Below are 21,021 nucleotides of genomic sequence, written 5' to 3'. Positions count from 1 at the left end.
GTAGGCGTAGGCGACTCCCGGGCAGGAAGAGCGAAGGCGGCCTGGCCAATAGCAACGGGGGCTGACTGGTTGAACCACCAATCACAAGGCAGAGTTGGAAAAGGGGCTGAGGCGTGGCGGGGAGAACCCAAACTCCGCCCGGCCTGACTCCGCCCCCAACAGGAGGGAAACAAGCGAGCGTGCGCGCCTCCGGGGTCTCCTGGGAAGAGTAGTTCTCTGGAGTCCGCTCTGCGGGCTTCTGGGAGATGTAGTTTCTGATCTGTATGCAGGACGGAAGGAGCTGGGGAGGCCCCTTACGCAAACTACAATTCCCGGCGGAGAGCGCGGTGGAGGGGGGTGGGATCTGAACATGGCGGCGGTGGTAGCTGCTACGGCGCTGAAGGGCCGGGGGGCGAGAAATGCCCGCGTCCTCCGGGGTAAGGAGAGGGACCCCGGGGAGGGCAAGACTGCAGGAGATTTCTCTTCTTTCACATCCCACCCGGCTATAGCAGGCGGTCGGGGCAGCCAATTCTGCCCATACCACTCTTTAGGATCTTAGAGTCTGGGGTGAAAAGATGCTTCTATAGAGGTCACTCAGTCCATGCCCCTGCCTTCGGGTTACACAACACCTCTGGGGTCTGGCTGCAAGAAGGACCCCCGAAGAATGTTTTAGACTCCCGCGCTCCAGGTGTTTCACACTCACCGCAGTGCAGAGGAAAGAGCCCTGGGCTTCTGAAGGCTTGGGTTCTAACCCTGGGTAATTAGCAGTTTGACCTTGGGTGAAGCAGTTGTCTCTCAGAGCTTCAGTTTCCTCTTCTCTAAAATGAGGGGATGGAGTAGACTATCTTCCTTCCAGGGCTAACATTCTTCAGTTTTAAAACCTTTCCCCGGATTTCCATCATACGAATCCTGTGAGTCCCTTTGCAGTCCTTCCCATCCTGTCGTCGGAAATGAAGAATAGTGAAGCTCGCTCTCCTGGCACCAGGGTGATGAACCCGCAGTGACGTGAAAGTGGCTTCCAAAGGTCCCACCTCAGTTGCAGTTTTCCCATTTACTTTTGGATTCTCCCTAGCACTTGTTACTCCAAACTCAGATCTCAACCGCCCCTTCCCACCCTGTACCCACCTTCCCGGAGCTCCCTCTTCATCCCTGTGCTGACCTTCCTTACCTCCATCCACAGGAATCCTCTCAGGAGCCACTGCTAACAAGGCTTCTCAGAACAGAACCAGAGCACTGCAGAGCCACAGCTCCCCAGAGTGCAAGGAGGAGCCTGAGCCCCTCTCCCCTGAGCTGGAATACATTCCCAGAAAGAGGGGCAAGAACCCCATGAAAGCTGTGGGACTAGCCTGGTGAGTGTTAACTACCTCTTTGCCCACCCATGGGGAGTGCATCCAGGGGAGGATAGGACCCAGAAATAACTTTTAAGTTTCAAGTGGTGAGCTGAATCCAAGGTTATAGGAACAGAATTGTTGGGTTCCAAGAATGGAATCTCAGAGGAGTGGGTCAGGAGAGGTGGGAAAGTATGTGGAATTGTGGAGACAGTGGGTTTTCTGTGGCGTTAGCTGAGCTGAGATGATTTGAACTTGGGTCCCTAGCCTCATCCTCCCTTTTGGGAGCTTGGGGAAAGACCCAAATCCTAGTAATTAGTTGAAATCATGTATTATTTGTATAGTAACTACAAGTTGTTCTGTATGTTATTTGGCTGTGATTCTGATCTTAGGTCATACTATCAATCAAAAGAAAAATAGGGGAAATTAACACTTTTTCACCTCTTGAGGTTTGATAGTACTTTACCATGTAATGTTTTAGTTTTTCTGAGGTAAATATTACACCCCCATTTCACAGAGGAAGGAACTGAGGCTCAGAGCTGGAATTCTCACCCGGGTCTTGTGACTCCATGCTCTTTCCCCCACACCAAGGCGCCCCCTAGTCGCAGTTACTCAGAGAAGGAAAGGGAGGGGCTGGAGTCGTACCTCAGTAGTAGAGTAACCAGAGAGAGGAAGCCTGGGAGGAGTTGTGGAGTTTAAGTAGAGAGAAACTTGCTAGGACTCAGAGAAAGAGGCTGGTCTGCCTAGAGAATCATGTACAGGCCCTGAAGCAGGAGTGCAGGGTTCATGCTTATGAGTGTTGTGCCACAGGGGAAAGGAGTGAAGAGCTGGGCATTTTCTGCCATGCCCAGGAGTCTGGACTTATCCAGGAAGTGATGGAAAGTTGTTATGGGGTCTTAAGCAGGGCAGCAACAGGATCTGATTTATGTGGGTCCCTCTAGCAGCCAGCAGAGGGGACAAGTAGACACAAGAGGCATTGCAGCATTCGTGCAATTGAAAAGATGGAATGATCCCCCCATACCCCCCAGCTCTGGCTCAGGCCTGGCCCCTGCCCAAACCCCGTGCACATCTCCCTACCCTTAGGGCCATCGGCTTCCCCTGTGGTATCCTACTCTTCATCCTCACCAAGCGGGAAGTGGACAAGAACCGTTTGAAGCAGATGAAGGCTCGGCAGAACATGCGGGCGTCCAACACGGGCGAGTATGAGAGCCAGAGGTTCAGGGCTTCCTCCCAACATGCCCCATCCCCTGAAGTTGGTTCTGGGGTACAGGCCTGAGGAGCACTGCAGCAACCCTCTAGACTGTATTTTGACTGAAACCCTGCAGTTTGGCTGATTCTGGTCATTGGCCTGTGAGGTCCACCAGAGGGCGCATGGAGCCAGACTGCTGCCAATCCCAGCCCCTCCCACACCGAGGAGCCAGCTGAAAGCAAATAAATTTATTCAGTGGAAAGGAAGTAGGTTTGGGTTTGAGTCCCTTGGGAGTGGAGGGGAAGAGGGTGGGGCTGGTTACTCAGGTATGCTCCCTTTCACAGAAGAGCTTGTTCCTGGCTGGGTGGCAGGGCCACCACAGAGGCTTAATCACCACAAGCCTAGGCTCAGGCCCTGGGGATGAATTCCTCAGAGCTGCGGGCCAGGAGGGTGGGGTCCCACTCAGCCTTGAAACAAATAATAAAGAGAATCAAAGGCGGCATTAAGGGTGTGGAGGCAAACAAGCAGTACCCTTAGCCAGTCCAAATGACTCAACTTCTCTGGGGCTCAAGAGATTGGACTAGTGATTTTTAAGACAGAGGTTCTGAACCTTGGTCCATTCCCTCCCTCATCTGCAAGATTTTATATATGCATATAGCTTTGTGGGGAAGAGAGTTAATTGCTCTCGTGAGCTTTTGTAAAGGACCCGTAACAAGAGGTCTCTTTGGAATCCACTATTGCAAGTTTGAGTTCCTGTTTCCCCCAGCCAACTGTTGAGCCTTCACCAGCCTCTCACATCCCTCCCTAGGAAGTCCAGCAATAAAGGATATTTGTGACCTTAGGAAAGGTGCAAGAGACCCAGCCAGGATGTAGAGGTAGGAAGTGAATGGATGCTTTGGGCAGAATTAGACACTCCCTGAGCCAACACCTTCCAAAGAAGAAAACCAGAGCCACACAGGGTTTAACTTCTAAACAAAACTTTAATACATTTATAATTGTGTCCCTTTGTGTGATATATTTAGGATCAAGTACTCAATAAAGAAGTCCTAATTATATCCTTGGGCTGATGTGGTTTCCGCCCCTACCCGATAGACTGACCCTGTCCCCTTCCCTATTCCAGCTTGAGGCACTTGTATTACAAAGAAAGCAGTGGCTGACTAGAGAGGTGGTCTGAAGTCGAAAAGCCCCCCAGTGGGAGTTCAGAGCAGGCTGAGAGAGGCAATCACCTTGCCCTCAGGGCCCTTCCTGTTAGCAGAAGGAAGAGCACTGAAGTTTCCTTGGGCACTGAGGTGGGTTTTAGTATTTCTCAAACTGGCTCTGGAGGCCCCAAGGCATTTTCCAAGCCTCCACCCATCTCCTCACCCTGGCTACTTCTATGCCACACTCGTGATCATACAAACTACTCTGTTTACTGACTCTTGTCCCTCACTTTCTGCTCTACCTGCCTGAGCAGAGAAAGTAAAAGACCTCAGAAGCACCCAGGGAAGTCCCAGGCAACTTTGGAGAATGGGGACCAGAAGGCTCCAAATGGCCTGCTCTCTCACACCATCCAAGCCTGGAGGGAGCTCAGAGGAGATGCTCTTTGTATTAGCCCCTGTACTTTGCTCATCTCTTCTTCCCCCCAGCCCTAACCTAGATAAACAATACATACATGTTACAAAAACAAGATGGGGTTAGAGTGCTGAGGCCCCTGGGCACAGATCTCTTCTACCATTCTGAGCTAAAAGGTACCAAGTCTAAGGAGTATAGAATAATGGCCTGTAGTCCAGGAGGTGGGGATAATACTGTCTGGCTTTACTGGGTTTAGGAGGGAAACAGGCTCCAGCTACCTAGGCTAGAAGCCCGTGACAGATTGGGAGAGGAACCCCTGCACCTTAAAGTCCCTTCTGTGTTCACATTTCCTCTCAGTTATAGAATGGGCTCTTTTCACACACACACACACACACACACCCAAGTGCTAAGAGTTTGGTGCCGTATTGTGGGTAGAGAGCAAAAGACACATCCTCAGCCTCATTCCTGCCAAGCCCACTAACAGGTCTGAACTGTCCCAGCACCCACTGCCCACCACAGGTTCCCACACCTCCACAGCCAGAGAGGTTACCCATCTCCTGGACAGAAAGGAAACTGGGTATGTTACTTGAGGGGAAGAAAAAAGTGTCTGAGGCCTAGACCCCAGTCACAGGGCCCAGCCCTCTAGGGAAGGGAGAGCCCAGCGAGGGTGAAATAGGGGGCTCCTCAGTTGCGATCTCCCAACAGCTGCAGCACAAAGGTGAAGATGTAGACGATATCTGTGTAGATCTGCAGGGCCCCTGTGATGTAGTCCTCTGGGCTGATGGTGTGCTTCCGGTTCCCCAGGACCAACTGTGTGTCGTAAGCCAGAAACTGCAGGGACAGGGAAGCCAGAAGTGAGCGCCAGTAAGTACCCAGAGGCCTAGAGCTCCTTTTTGGTCAGCAGAGTTGTCCTGGGAGCCTGTGTGCCACGTAGCAAGCACGCTTAGGGTAACGAACAGACTAATAGGTGGTCTCTGCCTCCTGCAGTCCACACCAGAAACAGGCAGGCACACTGCATCTCCAACTCGCCCTGCCCAGCATTCCAGCAGCAGGTGTGTGACTAAGACAGCAGGAGTGCCCTGAAAATCACGGGAACTCTTGACAGTAAGGAAAGATCGCTTCTGGCTCTGTTCCACCTAAATTCACTCGCCGTCCCCTGTCCTCCATCCCCTCAGTTCAGCTTTCCAGAGCACAGCAGGGACTTACCAGGGTGAAACAAATGGCCCCCAAAGCAGCATAGACCATGTGGAGCCAGTAAATCTGAGAAGAAGGAGATGGGGTGGCGTTAGAAATCTGAGCAAAGTACAGTGAGGCAGACCTTCAGGACCCAGCTAACCCCCGGGATTCGGGCATCAGAGTGGACAGAACTAGGAAGCCAGCTCACTGGGATCCTGGGGCATGCCCTCTAGGTCCTAGAACAGATCTGAAACGGTGACGTATTTGGCAGAGGGAACAGAGGCTATCCTAAAATGGCCATATAAAACCAATCAAAGCATCTTTTAGCCAGACCAATCCATAGAGCTAATCTGCAGAGGTGTCCACTGTGCTTCTGAGAAAAAGCAGTGGCTGAGTGCCAGCTTTGGAGGGACAGACCCAGCAAACACCAGTTGAAGAGCCCCATCATCTTTCCTCCAGTCCTGGTCAGCACTCAACAGACCACACAGCCCATCCTGGGATGGACAGAATGAAGAAGAGCTAGGAGGGAGGGAAACCCTAGCCTGCAACCACCCTGATGAGGTTCAGAATTAGGGGGTGCCCACAAGGCAGCCCTGCTTCACTCTCCTGTAGGTGCCTGTCCACAGAAGGACAAGGCCAGTCCATGGTGAGATGGTCATCAGCCTGGGGACCTCATGTTTTCCTTTAGCTGACTATAGTCAAAGGACTCAGCTCCAGACATCTCCAAAGTCCCTTCCACACCCATCTTGTTCCTCTGGGTTCCTCTTCTAGTCTGCCTCGTAGAACCTGGTTTCAGCTGTCAGCTCTAATCTACTACTTCCCATAGGAACTCAGTGGCGCTGTCCAGGGCTCCCAGTGCTGTGGCTCTTTCCAAAGAGACACTGACTATTCCCTAACCCAAAAGGATGGTGCTTGTATGTGGATGCCTTTGCTAGCCACTGGAAGGTTCTGAGGTCATCCTGCCCAGATGAGGGGCCCTGCTACATTCTGCTACACAGGGAGTCTGCAATGAGGACTGGGTTCAGTGGCCTCAGCCCTCATGGGACACTCACATATTTGAAGTACAGCACAATGCTAGTGACAATCCCAGTCACCATCAGCACAATTCCCAGGACACAGAAGAGGCCTGTGCACGAGGTGAAGTCCACCTGCCAGGAAGAGGAATGAGGTACCTGTCAGACAACTGCCGTCACTAGCAGCCCAGCCAGACTAGACTGGCCTTGCCACCCTGCCACCCTGCCTGAGAGTCCCAGTTCTGCCTCCTGGAGACACAGTAATGACCATGTCATGCTAAGGACAGACATAGGAGGCAGCTATGCAGGTGTAGATATGGGAAAGGGGATTAGGTCTCTAACGGAAATCCCTGGTCTATATGGATCTGGGCCCTCCCAGGCCATTCAAATGCCAAACCCAAAGGGCCAGGTTTCATAATAAAGAGAGGCAGGTGCCAGGGAAGAACCCTCCATTCCCTCACCTTGGTCTGAAAGCAGAAGATGGTGACAGAAATGGACACCACAGCAGTGATGATCATTGCAATGATGACAGCTTTGGTCTGATACATACTGGAAAGAAGGAGTTAAGAGAAGCCAGAGGCATAAGCCACATACAAATGACTTCAAACTCTCCGCTTCCAGAAGATTCCACCCAGAACCCATCCCCACAGATGACCACCAGCCCAGGAACAGCTGCTCCCCAAGAATACACACTTTACATGAAGGTGGTAGATTGCCCTTGCATGTACCTGGAAATGGTGCCTGTCATAAAGCCCATGGCAAAAGTCTGAGGAAGAGAAACAAAGAAGACACTTAAGAACAGCAGGCACTGGGTGAAGTTCAGTGGTAGAGCACTTGCCCAGCACGTGTAAAGGCACTGGGGGATGACCACAGTGGCCTTATAGAGCTGGGAGTAGATTAGACTGAGCTGGAAAGATGCAGCCACAGAGAGGACCCAGAGCTAGCAGTAAGGATAAGAAGGGGGAGAAAGCCAGGGACATCCTTCCCCAGTGATATCTCCTTCCCTTCCCTGGGACAGCGCTCCCCTACCCTTCTAGACTTACAAAGAGAGCCAGCAGGATGATGTTCCATGGGAACCGGCGCCTTAGGGGGAAGAAAAGGCCTGGTTACATGACTTAGAGAAGTCAGATCCTAGAGGTTCCCTCAGCACAAGGGAGCACCTGGCTCCTGTGCCTGCAGGGACAAGCCCTGCTCTGGGGAAGGGAAGGCTTGCATGGCTTTGGTACCTGCTCAGGGGGGTTCAAAAGGACAACATGGAGCAGTGGAGTGGACCTGTGCTATGGAGCCAGAAAGACCTGAAACTGTTTGCCACTGTTACTCCGACTACCTGTGTGACTGTGAGAAAGTTGTCCAGCCTCTCTGAGCCTTGAGTTCTTCCTGTTTGGTTTGGGGTTCTTTTTTTCCCTCTCATTTTTCTTTTCCCTTCCCCCCTCCCCACACTGCCTTTTTCCTTTTCTCTTTCCTGTTTATTAAATGGTTAAAATTCTACATATCTTGCAGGGTTGCTGTAAAAATGATAGCTAAATATATCTCACACAGTACTTTGTAAACCTCTGAACGGTAGTCACCGACATCATCATCATCATCATCATCATCATCATCATCATCACCACTACCACAGTACTTCTTGTAAGTCTCCATTCGACCACTACAAGGAATCCATTTTCTTCCCAAAATACTCGCTCCTGTCCCACCCTTTTCTCTCCTCATTGTCTAAGGCTCTGGAACTCACCTGGGTCCCTGGCAGCAGGCAAGGGTCAGGTAGGTGACGATGAAGACAGCACTGGGGAAGAAGAGATGGGACATGGTCTGTGGCCAGAGCTACCCTTGGCCGTTTCTCAGCCCAGCCTGGCAGCACTCAGCTGGCCCAGGGCTTGGAGGCCTAGGAAGCTGCTTGGGTCTGAGGGCAAGCTACTCAGGAAGAGTTAGGGCAGAACTACCAAGCCAGGGACCCTGAGCAGTTCTGTAACACGCGTGCGGGCCGTAGAAACTGGCTGTGAGAACCTGGGCACTTCCATACAGACTGCACACTGCTGTCACCATCGTCTGCTGCACCCCAGCATGGGAGAATGGCACTGGCCACTGGGAAGGCCCCTCTCAAAAAACATTTTGAGGAGCTGTGGTTGTGGCTCAGTGGTAGAGCGCTTGCCTAGCATGTGTGAGGCACTGGGTTCGAATCTCAGCACCACATATAAATAAATGAGTAAATAAACATTGATCAACATCCAAAAAAATATTAAAAAAAAAAAAAAAAGCATTTTGATCCATGCCCTGAGTAGAGCCGGTCAACTGGAAACACTGCCAGCCGCCTCCTCCCCTCGCCTTGAGTAGAGCCAGGCACACTCACTAGGACACGTAGTACACAGCCACATTCTTCCTCACGAATTGGCCAACTGGCTCCCTGTGGAGTCGAGGAAGAGGAGAAGAGTCATTCCAGGGCTTGGCTGCCTCCCCGCCAAGCACCCCCAAGACAGGCAGCTGACCCAGAACTCCCCAGGGTGGGAAGGAAGGGTCAGTGAGGCCCAGACACTCACACAAAGGTGAAGATAGCAATGATGGCCACCGTGATGAGCAGCTGGACGGAGATGATGGTGTAAACCTGGAACATAGCCGGCCAGGGGCACAGGTGACCACCCTGTCTGCTGGCCTCTCCCCAGGAAGCAGAACCACAAGACCAAGAAGCCAAAGGAGCACAGGCCCTGCCCTTCCTATCCTGGCAGTGGTGGAAGGGGCTTCTTTTCCCTATTTTGAAGGCTCTACTTTTACTTTGAGCCCTCAAAGAGCCTTCGGCTGCAGCCTGGCCTAGAGGTGACCCCAGTGGGGAGCATGGTCCACATGCTGTCTGAACTTCTGCTCCCTCCCTCCTGTCCAGCATCCAGCCCTGCAGGGCTGCCCTGCACCACCACCGTGGCTCCACACTTGCAGTTCAGCGTGGCATGTCACACATCTGTCTGCCCTGAGCAGGTGCCTTGCAGATATGAGATAGGAGAGTGGATTAGGAGCAGGGTGATCCTGCAGGCTCCCCAGTTGTTTAGGGTCTTGGGAAAGCAAGGTCTGGGGAAGAGGTGGGAGGTTTCCCAGATTGACTGCCCTCCCAAAACAAGGTCAGAGAGAAGGGATGCTGGGGATAGGGAAGCCGGGGAGAGAGCAGTGAGGGCAGGCAGCCAGCAAATTTCTATGAGAATTCTGTGCCCTTGCCTGTGGTTGGTGTGGCCTGGCCCTCCCCAATTCCCACAGCGTGAGGGGCCAGGTCCATCTGCCTCCCAGCCCATCTCACCTTTCGGATGAATGTGTGTCGGACTTTTCTGTCATCCCACTCTCCAGGCCCAAAGCTGTCGCTCACTGCTCTCTCTTCTCCATCATAGCCAGGGCCTAGGGACAGATCACATCGGACCAACTGGAGACCTGGGAATGTAACCTTCATCCCAAAGCCTCTCAACACTGTCTGAAAGGCTCAGGTATCTCCAGCCAAAAGTCAAGTGTTACAGTGCAGAACTCCTTTCCCAGCCAGGGTCCTCTGGATGCCCTCAGAGTGACCTGAGCCAGGGTGGCATGAGGGGGCTTAGGCAAAAGCCAGTCCATCCACATGCATCTCTTAGGGCTCTGTGCAGCCAGCCCACACCATCAGAGGTCAGGTGGTGGTGTCAGGATCTAGGGAGGAAGCAGGCAGGAGTGGGGCTGGCTGGCAGAGCAACAGCCTCAGGGATGGAGGGCCAGAGAAAAGGTGGGGAGAACAGAGGGCAAGGGCCAGGATGTAGCGTAAGCCTCATTGAGAGCAGATCTTTCAAGGGCATGTAGCCTCTCACATGTGAGTGACGCATTCCAGTCCACATCAGAACACACATGTCCAAGTGAGAGCTGGCCCTACACTTGCTTCAGGACTCCAGAGCTGCTGCACAGCTTCCAAACATTGTGTGGATGCCTCTTTGGGAACCGTTGTCAAAATCCAACCAGAAAGCACTATGCATAGTTCAGAAGTAAAGCATATGCTTAGCATGTATGAAGCCCTGGGTTCCATCTCTAGCACCACAAAATTAAAAAGACGCCCAGGAAAAGGGGCTCACTGCATTCTAACCTCACCTGTTTCTGACCTGCCACGATGTTTACCAAGGTTGGCTCCACTTTGGGGTGTTTGCAAAAATCAGACTTTACCTAAAGGATGAGGATTTGTCATCCCCAAGGATGTATTTTAAAAAGTGAAGTGTTTGGGGTTACAGGGGTAGCTCCTAAGACAGACATGGCCCCTGGGTGGGAAGGCACGGACTCAGCCTCCTGGCTGAATAAAGGGGCTACCACGTGGCTGGAGGAGCTGAGGGGGGAAAGTAAGGAAGTAAAACAAAATGGAAGGAGAGATCTAAACAGATGAGAGGGAAAAGGCATTAAAAGGGAAGTTGAAGAGAAGGGAGTGAAAGGAGGGGGCCACATTCACCCAAGGGCTGCTCCTCCCGCCCACCTTCCACATCCACTTCCAGGACTCACCGTAGTTCATGGGCATCGGGTGGATGGGAGGCATAGGCTGTGGGTAGCCAGCAGGGTGGCCGTAACCAGGTTGTGGGTAGGCAGGGTAGGCAGGGTACCCTCCTGGCAGGACAGATGGTTGCCCATAGCCCCCAGGGGGTGGAGGGCCAGGATACAGGGGGTTGCGGTCCTCATACGGAGGTGGGGCAGTAGGGTTGGACATGGCCACTCAAGAGCTGAGGGAAAACCCCAGCTGCTGGGACCTGAAATGAAAGATAAGCAAAGTATTCATGAGTGCCTGCACAGCTCACTCCACCCCCAGTCCCTCCCAGGCTGTGTCTCCCTGGAGAAGAGAGACTCCTAATTTTTCTCTGGGTCACACATGTCACTTGCTGCCCACAGGCTGCTTCCCATCAGCCCAACCCCTGGCCCTCTTGCCCTCAAGCCAGCTTTTCATTGAGAGCTATGTCTTCCCTGTGTAATTTCCTGGCCACAAGAAAGCAGGAGGAGGGGTTGGTGAGGCAACTAGAGTTGATGCTGAGCACCGGATGTGATGCACGAGGAACTGGGCGCCTGGGAACTCCCTGTCCTCACATAAAAAAGCCTTCCAGTGTTGATGGCTTTTCAACAGAACCAAGAAAGAGGCTGGAGGGCTCTGGTAGAGCCTCCAGTGAGTCACAGGGCCAGCTGAGACCCTCCAGAGTGGAAGCCCAGCCCCCATCCAGCTGGCTGGAGCACAGAGCCTGAGAGCCAGAGCTGGGGTGCAGCCAAGCTCCGAGTGGAGAGGAGGAGGAGGAGGGAACAGTCTAGCCCAGTGCCAGGGCCGCCTGGCCCCAGGGGAAGAGCCCGTGGACTGGTGGCAGGCTGGGTCAAGGGAGCCTGACAGGTCTGGGCCAGCGAGCTGGTAGGAGGCCCCACAGAAGGGCAGGCCCGAGACAGGACTTTCAGGTTCCTTAAATAACCAGCTGTGGCGCGTCAGGTAGGCATGTGACAGCCTGTGCACGCCTGCTCCCTTCGCTGGTGAGCAGGGAGCACACAGTGAGCATGGGGCCCCAAAGGCCCCTCCAAAGGGAGTGGGTTTTGTAGCCCAGTATCTCTGGGGTCTTGGTAGTTTCTTCTGTCTCCCCCAGGGGCAGTGGCTAGCAGTGAGGAGGGCCAGCTGGGAACTCCCTGTTGTTATTTAAGGGAGCTACAAGATGGAGGGAGTTCCTTAAGTAGCAGGGACAGCCCCACAGCCAGGAGCCCGGAAGCACAAGTTGAGGGGACCTCGGGTTGCACAGCGCCCATGCTCCTTTCAGATGAGAGAATCAAGGCCCAAAACAGTAAACGATTCCCAGGACCACAGAGCTAGCAGGTCAGTAGCAGAGTCAGAATGGATCCCTTCAGGATCTGGGGCACGTGTCCTTTATGTTATGCTGTGCTCTTTATTGCCTCCTCTGCCAAATAAATGTCCCTCAGGCCTGGTGTTCCCCACTGAGGTGGCAGAGCTGGGGGAAGAGCCAAGGTGGAGTTTCCTGTGTCCCTTGTGGGAAGAAGCCCTGACAGTCTGGGCCCCTTGACAGGGCCATCCCTTTCCTAGAGCATTGCCCAGGGCAGACCTAGAGGACCCCACAGGGACACCCCAGATCCAGGTCAGCAACCACCCTCAGCCTTTGCAGGAAGCAGAAGAGCCCTGGCTTCTCTTTGTAGGACACCCTATGCGGTTCAGGGATCAGATAAAGGACTGTCTATGTCTTCTTTCTTAGGACAACTAGGGTCATTCAGAAAGGGGAAAGTGGTGGGGATTAAATAGCAGGGCAGGTCTCTGAATGGGTTATTTTGAGAAAACACTTCTCCATCCACCCAGAGTGAGGAGACAGACAGAGCAAGAAAGTGTCGGCCAGGAAGAATGCCCTTCCCAACAGTGAGGTGTGAGGGGCAAAGCGGGTGTCAGGAGACCAGAGCGGAGCCCTTGCAGCGCAGCAGAGAAGCCTGCAGCGACAGGTGCCAGACACACAGGGGAGAATACAGGAACTGGGTGTGGAGTGCTGGGGCTGTGTAAGGGAAGGAAGATCGCCTTAAGTAATTATCATATATGAATCTTCTGTAAGTTCAAGGCCAGCCTTAGTGACTTAGCAAGACCCTGCCTCAAGAAATAAAAAGGACTGGGGCTCAGTAGTAGAGCACCCCTGGGTTCAATCCCCTGCACCAAAAGATAAAAATCTGCTGGGCATGGTGGCACATGCCTATGATCCCAGTGGCTGGGGAGGTAGAAGCAGGAGGATTGTAAGTTCAAAGCCAGCCTCAACAATTTAGTGAGATGCAAAAATGCAACTCAGTGAGACCCTACCTCTAATAAAATAGGGCTGGGGATGTGGCTCAGTGGTCAAGTGCCCCCGAGTTCAATCCCTGATACCAAAAAAAAAAAAAAAGGTAAAAATTTGGTGTCCTTTTTAGAGGAAGGGGTGGAGGACAGGTCACCTTTGGAATAGGTGTGTCTGCATCATGGCACCATCTCAGCACCCCAGGTCTATCTGACATCCACCACTGGGTTGGTAGTACATATGGCTGGCTGAACAGGCCGAGGAGGCACCTGTCATCAAAAGGCATGCTGTGCACTAAACCACAATGCCACCATTTCCTGGCCCTTTACCTCCTCAGGATGCACTTCTATGAACTAAGGTGAGAAAGACCAGATGATCTCTGAGCTTGCAGCCAGCTCTATCAGCAGATGATGATCCTGGGACCCAAGCTACGCAGGGCCTACCCTTTGCCCTCCCTAGTCCCAGACTGAGAGGTTGCAGCGGCCATAGGTGAAACATGACTCACAGAGAGGAAGGTAAGCCTCAGACAGACCTCAAGAGTCTGGTCCAGCCCAGTAGGCTGCTGAATCACAGAGCCCTGCGCTTCCTCACCCTGCCATGTCATGCCCCAACTTCAGAAGAATTCACAAGTTGACCTGCCTGCTGGGAGGACAGTAGGTCCAAGTTTACTTCTCTGGGGCCTCAGTCACCAGCCTATTTGCAGCAGACAATACCATGATCACTTTACCTCACTATGTCCCAGTGCCTTCACCTAGAAAATGGGGATGACACTTACAAGAGTCCCCCCCCCACATACACACACCCCCGAGAATTGTGTGGCATGATGGCACAAGCTTATAATCCCAGTTACCTGGGAAGCTGAGGTAAGAGGATCGCAAGTTCAAGGCCAGTCTGGGCAATTTAGCAAGATACTATCTCAAAATAAAAAGGGCTGGGGATGTAGTCAGTGGTAGAGTGCTTGCCTAGTGTACCTGAGGCCCTGGGCTTGATCTCCAGCACTGAAAAACACGGATAAATATTGGCTGTTTTCAGTTATTTCATTAAGTCTTTTCAGTAGCCCAGAAGGGTAGATATTGTTGTTATTATCCCCACTTACAAATGGAGACAGCGAGGCTTAGAAGAATGAAGTCACTAGGCCATGGTTACCTTGCCAGGGTGAGATGGAGTCAAGACTCGGGGCCCTAGACTGCCCCAGAGCCATGTTCTGAGTCCCTCTGCTCGAGTTCCTCATTTGCACAGCCTGTCTATCCAAACTCCTCACCCCTTCTCCCATGGCTTCCAGTCTAAGGCCCTCTGTAACAGCAGAAGGCTTACACAGGAAGTGGAGGCCAAGTCAGCCTTCCACAGTGGGCTCCAACCCCAACCAGCAGCTCGAGGCAGAGGCTGGTCCAGAGATTGAGATTCAAAAGGTCAGAGCCGAGAGGACATGCACTAAGGCAAACCTGCCCCTCACTGCTCCAGCCAGAGAGCCACTGTGCAGGAAGCAGTAATCTGTCCTTGTCACAGAGCTGGTCTTGTGGCCAGGACCTAATCCTACCTATCTAGTATAGAGCTCTGGGCACAGGAAAGGAGACCTTTCCTGTTAGTGCCTGCCAGGGGGTTGCCGGCCTCCACCACCCTCATCTCTGAGCCATGCCAAGGAGAACACTGGCAGGAGCCTCAGAGGCCCAGGGCCACCAGCCTCGGCAGCTTCTCGCTTCTGTGTCTGCCCTAGCACCTGCCCAGCCTATGTGAGGGCCCTGCCACTTCCTACCATCAGGGCCTGTGCTGGGGCCAAAGTTTAGGCTGACATCTGTCTAGGGAAGAGGGGGAAGGAGAGGGAGCCAGCTCCTCTCCTAGCCAGACCAAGGGTGATGGCTGGAGAACCGGGGGGAGAGGAAGGGATGGAGAGAGACAGAGGGAAGATGAGGCCCAGAGCCTACAAGCCAGCCTTCCAGGTTCTGCCAGTAGCTGATGGAAGGCCCCACCATCTCCACAGGCTGAAAGGGGCCTGTTCCCACCAGAAACTGCCTTCTCCTCAAATACAGAAGGCATTCATTTCTACAGATGCCAGCCGTGGGGAGTTTGTTTGCCCACTGCTGTGGCTGCATGCAGCTTGAACCATCAGAACATTGTCTACCTCATGCTTGTGACCAAGGCTTTAGACTCTGCCTGATCCTGGCAGTTCCATCTCGGTTTGCTCCTCTCAGTTGGAGCCCAGAGCATCTCCTCCACCCAGTGATGGTAGAAACAGAAGTGAGTGGAGCCTGTGGTGGTGGCACACACCTGTAATCCCAGCAGCTTGGGAGGCTGAGGCAGGAGGATCGCTAGTTCAAAGCCAGCCTGAGCAACAAGGCACTAAGCAACTCAGTGAGACCTTGTCTCTAAATAAAATACAAAATAGGGCTGGGGATAGGGCTCACTGGTCAAGTGCCCCTGAGTTCAATCTCCAGTACCAGAAAAAAAAGTGACTGGGCTCTTGGCCTAATCAACACACTTGCTGGTGACCAATGTTTTCCCATGCGAGGAAGGGACTCATCCCCCCTGGGGCTGTGTCAGCGAATGTGCTAGGCTGCTACCTTGGGCACCAGTTCTCCTGGGGCATATGAGGGGTTAAGGCTCTGGAATCTGTGAAGAGGAGGCCAGCTACTGGGGTTACTGCAAGAGGGTGTGTGTTGGAGGGAGGGGCAGAAAGGAGCAGCTGACTGCTCCAGGCAGCCTGCCCTCCTCCCTGCCAGGAACAGATGCCCAGAGCTGAGCAGAATGGAAAGAATAGCTCAGAGTGCACATCTCAGGAAGCCCCACCCAGGAGGCGCTGCGACACAAGTCAGTCTGGCTAGCTCCTTCTCTTGCTTTCCTTTCCCATTCCCCCAGGGAGAGCTCTGCCCCGCCACCCTAGCACAGCCACCAGGGCAGAGGAGTAAAACACACTCAGGAGAATTTGGGCAAGTGACCAGGCCTGATTCTGGACCAAGGGGGCCCAGAATCAACCTCATACTCTTTATCTGGCCTGGCCTCCTGGACCAAGAGATGAACTAGAGGGGCCTAAAAATTGAAATGTCAGACTTTAGAATGGGTGCTGCCTGCCCTGGATTGGAATGAACTTGAGAAATCATCTGGCTGTTTGACAGATCAGGAAACCTCAGAGCCAAGAAAGTTCCTGCCCCAGCCCAGGACAGGCCCTCATGGTCATGGGTTTGTAACTTCCCTTCCCAGCCCGGCCCACTATCTGAGAACTCTGAAAGACAGAAGCAAGCATACACACCCCTGAGGAGGAGCCAGAACAAGCCACCCGTTTCCCAGGTTCTCTTCTGAGCTCTGGCTCTGAGTGCCAACCTATTGCTTCCCTCTCCAGCTCCTAGCCACCCCTCCCACCCCCATCTCTAGCCAGGGTTGCCTTTCTGGATCCATAAGACAGAGGGCTAGCTCCTGTCTCCAAGGGAAGAGAGGCTGCCCAGGGGAGCATGGGACACCCCAGGAATGGCAGCTCTCCCATTACCCATTACCTTTGTTTGGGGGCAGAATTGTGTCATCAAGGCATTAATCCCAGAGACCTCAGCCACATCAGTGGTCAGGATGGTCTGGAAGTGTAGATGAAGAAAGAGGAAGCCATTGACAAATACGATGTCCCTTTTAGAGCACAGCCCCTACTCACCTCTGGTGTTTCAACTTTCCTGTCTTTCAGCTGAACTTCCAGGTTAGGAGCAGAGATAGGCAGAGGAATGAGACAGATAATTAACCACCCACGGTGGAGAACTGCAGGTGGGCAGGCACAGAAGAGGACCATTAAGAGTGGCTTAGAGCAGTAAGAACAGTCAGTAGTTACTAAGCAAGTAAGGGACTCTGATGCTCACAGAAGCCCTACGATCCTACTGGCCAATAAAACAAATTCAGAGAAAACACATCTAAGGTCCCACAGAGGCAAACAGCAGAGTTGGGTCTGAACCCAGAGCCAGTATTTGATGCTAAAGTCCATACCTTGTACTTTTTATGTACCTGGTTGGAACAGAAGCCCCTAAGGCACTCCCAATAGTCACTCTGGGAGCAGCCCAGCACTTGTGGGTATGGTGGAAAGACTGAAAATGACCAGAAGGGACTAAGCAAGTGCATCGTCGATACCTATTGCTTTTCCCAGTGAAAAGTGATCGGATGGGTGAGTCCTGAGTTAGAAGGCAGAGACCTAATGCCTGTCTTGGCTTTGGTACCAACTCAGTTGCATGAGTCATAGTAGATCACTTCATATCTCCAGACCCAGCTTTTACATCTGTAAGATGAGTATCCTGGACCAAAAGATCAAAGTCCACTCCAACTCTGCCAGTTTCTGATTCTGAATAAGTAGCCTAATAGAACAAAAACCTTCAAGGCAGACTGACATACCCCCTAAGAAACCTACACTGGGAGGGACTACTGATGTGTCACTGGTCCAGTGGACAACTACAGAGGCAGAGGCACATGGCATGCACTGAGTATGGAGATGGCTGTAACTGCCTCTCCTCCCAGACTACTCCCGTAATTCCCTCTGGATTCTCCAGCAAGCACCTCCTGGATTCTCACTCACCCTAAAGCCTGCAGAGAGACAGTCTAACACTGTATGAAAGAAACAGCATGTCAGGAATCAAGAGGCCTGGGTTCCTTAGCCAGCTCTGGGAATCCTGGCAAATGACCTCTCTGGCCTCCTTTATCCTCAAATCAGCCTAATTGTGGGACAAAAGCAGAGATTAGTTTACCAGAACCAGAAAGCAGAGAGAGAGACTTACCAAGCCAGGCAATTCTGAGAAGGCGTCAGTGGATGAATGCAGAAATAAACAGTCCATATCCCCTTCTTGGAAATTCACAAGGCATAGTGACATATTAAGCCTCCATGAAGTCCTGCCCTAAGAAACCTGCTCAATTTTGTTTAACCCAGTACCCCCCAAACTTTCCTAATGCTGAAACTCTTTGATCCAGGCCCACCTAACATTTGTGGGTTTCTGATCCAGACAACCTATGTCTTACATAGGTTGTCTGGATCAGAAAAATCCATATTCTAACCTCTCATATCTTAAAACTCCTATGCCTCCACCCAGCCTGCCCTTACTCACACCAAGAACCTTACGCTCAATCAACTCAATTCCAGGATACTCTGGAGGGTCCTCCATGACCCTAAGCCCCAGAGGCACACAGCTGTTACTGTAACTTCCATGATAGGATTTACTGCCCTGCAACAGAGCAGATCTCCAGCCTGCACAAAACCAGGACACTAGCATACCCTAGCATCACCCATATGTAGGGGGAAAGAACAGATCCTTGCAAGCAAGGACTCATTATCATTCTCCTGACCAACTTATCGAGAACCCTCTAGATACCAGCCTCTGTGGCCAGTGGACTTCTGGATAGCATTACTACTTTATTTTTTTTTTTTAAACATTTTATTTATTTTTATGTGGTGCTGAGGATTGAACCTAGGGCCTCGCATGTGCTAGGCGAGCACTCTACCACTGAGCCACAATCCCAGCCCAGCATTACTACTTTAAAATGAGACCTAGGTTTGGGTCTAGAATCCCAGAATCTTAGGGTTAACAGATTTTGTCAATGTCACCCTTCCACAACATCCTCACAGAAGGTCCACATCATGGTTATCTATGTTGTTAGCAGAATTTCTTTCCAGAGATTTTTATGAGCCTCTACCCTCCAGTTCTTCCAGTTTGGCACTCTGAAGACACACAAGTGTGTGTGTGTCCCTTCACTATGGCTTCTAGGGTAGGACTTCTGCTCTTTCTGAAGCGCCCTGGATGAGAAGTTTTGGGATTGGAGGTGCTGTGCGGTGGAAAGCTCCCCCATTTCCAGAGAGGGGGCTGAATGGAGGTGGCTATTACCCCGGCTCACGACATGAGATTCTCCTAATGCTTATGCTCTAACCTAACCTGTCATTACCTCTCTGGCGTGCCCATTTTTACAAGAGAGGCCCTGAGGTCATGGCATAAGAAGACAGGGAAGTCGGACCCTTGACAGTCGTCCTAAGCTGTAAACTGAGACTCTGGGTCCTTAAGACTAAGAGAGTCCCAAGTGACACGGAAGTATGGCTCCCATTTTGCCCCAGACAAAGCAGCCTCAGGAAGCTCCTGGCTCCCCCTGCCACCACTGACCAGGCCGAAGGAACCAGCTTTGAAACCAAAGCTCACCGGTCAGATGAATATTTCAGAGCCCGAGAGAACTGGACACCTGATGGACCTTCCATGGCATCTGGCTCTGTTCCTGGTTCCCGGATCTCCCCACTTATCCTATATCCAGGGTGGAACCCCAAGCCCATGGACACTACCCAGAGGCCACAGGGGAGTGGATGGGCACGGAGCCCCTATAGGACAAGAGCTGGTGAAGAACAAGGTCAGGCCCAGCAGCCTTTCTCTCCCTCCCACTCTTCCCATAGCTTTCCCTTTCCCACTTCCCTGTTTTGTTTTTACTCTGACTCAAATAGGTTCTGAGGAGGACGGGTGGTTCCAGGTAGCTTCCAGAACTCAGTCCACGGGCGGTGGTTCAGTGTCGGGCTGCGGCCAAGTTATGGTGATGGGGTTGCTACTTCCCCGGGCTGTGGGCTGGGGCTGCCCCGGCTTCCACCCATCTCTGGGCTGGGAACTCCCCTTACCCCACCACTTACACACTGCTGGGACTACGCCAAGGCCAGCAGCAACAGGGAAAGGAGGGGCAACCTGGGGTGGGGGCCACCCTGGGCTGGTTTCCCTCCCTCTCTCCCCCAGCTGAGAGCCATGACAGCCCCCAACTCACAGCTGGCCACTCTGAGGCTCGCATGGGGGACCCGCCCTGCCACAGACGAGCTACTCGAGCTACTCGTTCCTGTGAGAGGGAGTTCCTTCCCAGACCCTGGTCAGCTCACCGGCGCCCACAACAGCTGCTCGGTTCCCAAGGCTAACCAGGTGCCACATGCCCTCCCAAGGCGCACAGGAAAAGCGAAAGTCCCCACTGCCAGGGAGAAAGATCCCCACTCTGACGCCGAAGCAGGCCAGCCCCCAGCTAACTCTGGAGGGGCCGGCCGGTCGCGCACTCCGAGAAAGTTTGGGGGCTCGGGGCCAGCGCAACCCAGGCCTGACCTAGTCCCTAGTAGCCCGCAGTTCCCACCTCCGCCGCCCGGGCCCCAAGCCTTGCCTGCGCTGTTTCCAAGCGTGCGTTCCACTTCCCCGTGCGGCGAGTCCTGCGGGGGCCGGGCTGGGCTGCGCCGCGCCGGGCTGGGGCTGAGCGCCCCGCCCCGCCCCGTCCTGCCGGCCTGTGGGGCGGGGCCTCGGGGAGCCGCCAGAGGGCGCAGGGGTCCTCCAGGTGTCCTTCCTCTCCGCTGCGAACTTGGGTGGGTACTTCAGATTTAGGGGCGGTAACGCTCGTTGAGGGAAGTTCAGAATACACACGATTACAGAAAGAAACTCACTTTTTTTCACCCATCCCCACTCCCAGGGGGAAGCTTTGGGTGCTTCTTTGCCTGCATCTGTGTGTACTGTACTTGCTTTTCCAGAGGGGTCCTGTAGGAAAAGTTTCTGTTGTTTTGGTTTGCAGTACTGGGGACTGAACTCAGGGTGTCTCGCACATGCTAGGCAAGCGCCCTACCACTAGCTACATCCCCAGCACTTTTTGTTATTATTTTGAGACAGGTTCTACCTAAATTGCCCAGGCTGACCTTAAATTTGTCATCCTCCTGCCAGCGCCACTAAACCGGGATTTTTTTTTTTTTTTTTTTTTTTTAAAGGAGGTCTTGCAATGTTGACCAGGCTGGTCTGAGTCACAGGATCCTCCCACCTCTGCCTACCTCTGGGACTGCTGACGTGAGCCACCACCTGACTCACTGTTTTTTTAGTTAACATTTTATCTTCAGTATTTTTCTCATCACTTACTAGTCTTTCAAAGCACATTTTTTTTAAATATTTTTTTCTAGAGAGAGAGAGAGAGAATTTTATAATATTTATTTCTTAGTTTTCAGTGGACACAGCATCTTTGTTTTTGCATGTGGTGTTGAGGATCGAACCTGGGCCGCATGCATGCCAGGCGAGCGCGCTACCGCTTGA

The 21,021-nt window shown here is 52.8% G+C and overlaps 2 protein-coding genes across 2 annotated transcripts; one reads left to right on the top strand and one right to left on the bottom strand.

Annotated features, from left to right (window-relative positions):
* Positions 1–309: 309 nt before the first annotated feature.
* On the top strand, positions 310–2,762 carry LOC114097704 (probable hydrolase PNKD). The gene is made up of 3 exons (XM_027941668.2): positions 310–416; positions 1,160–1,328; positions 2,391–2,762. The coding sequence occupies exons 1-3, from the start codon at positions 350–352 to the stop codon at positions 2,581–2,583; spliced, it is 429 nt and encodes a 142-aa protein (XP_027797469.2). The 5' UTR covers positions 310–349; the 3' UTR covers positions 2,584–2,762.
* A 694-nt stretch (positions 2,763–3,456) lies between these two features.
* Positions 3,457–20,209, bottom strand: Tmbim1 (transmembrane BAX inhibitor motif containing 1). Its single transcript, XM_027941667.2, has 12 exons — positions 20,117–20,209; positions 10,716–10,957; positions 9,514–9,608; positions 8,771–8,835; positions 8,584–8,637; positions 7,969–8,019; positions 7,280–7,319; positions 6,965–7,002; positions 6,698–6,785; positions 6,276–6,371; positions 5,254–5,307; positions 3,457–4,878 (listed from the first exon to the last, which is right to left on the bottom strand). Exons 2-12 carry the CDS (start codon positions 10,915–10,917, stop codon positions 4,732–4,734), a joined length of 930 nt encoding a protein of 309 aa, XP_027797468.1. The 5' UTR covers positions 10,918–10,957; positions 20,117–20,209; the 3' UTR covers positions 3,457–4,731.
* Positions 20,210–21,021: the final 812 nt, after the last annotated feature.

This window comes from Marmota flaviventris, chromosome 11 (genome assembly GCF_047511675.1).
Source record: "Marmota flaviventris isolate mMarFla1 chromosome 11, mMarFla1.hap1, whole genome shotgun sequence".
In the NCBI taxonomy this organism is placed as follows: Eukaryota; Metazoa; Chordata; class Mammalia; order Rodentia; family Sciuridae; genus Marmota; species Marmota flaviventris.
The sequence above is the reverse complement of the archived record's forward strand: the minus strand, read 5'-3'. Positions and strand labels throughout refer to the sequence as shown.

Coding starts and splice junctions, on each gene's coding strand:
- LOC114097704 (XM_027941668.2), top strand. CDS start 350: ATGGCGGCGGTGGTAGCTGCTACGGCGCTGAAGGGCCGGGGGGCGAGA. Junction 417..1,159: donor AAATGCCCGCGTCCTCCGGG/GTAAGGAGAGGG, acceptor CTCCATCCACAG/GAATCCTCTCAGGAGCCACT. Junction 1,329..2,390: donor AAAGCTGTGGGACTAGCCTG/GTGAGTGTTAAC, acceptor CCCTACCCTTAG/GGCCATCGGCTTCCCCTGTG.
- Tmbim1 (XM_027941667.2), bottom strand. CDS start 10,917: ATGTCCAACCCTACTGCCCCACCTCCGTATGAGGACCGCAACCCCCTG. Junction 7,320..7,968: donor GCCTGCTGCCAGGGACCCAG/GTGAGTTCCAGA, acceptor CTTCCCCCTAAG/GCGCCGGTTCCCATGGAACA. Junction 7,003..7,279: donor TCATCCTGCTGGCTCTCTTT/GTAAGTCTAGAA, acceptor TCTCTTCCTCAG/ACTTTTGCCATGGGCTTTAT.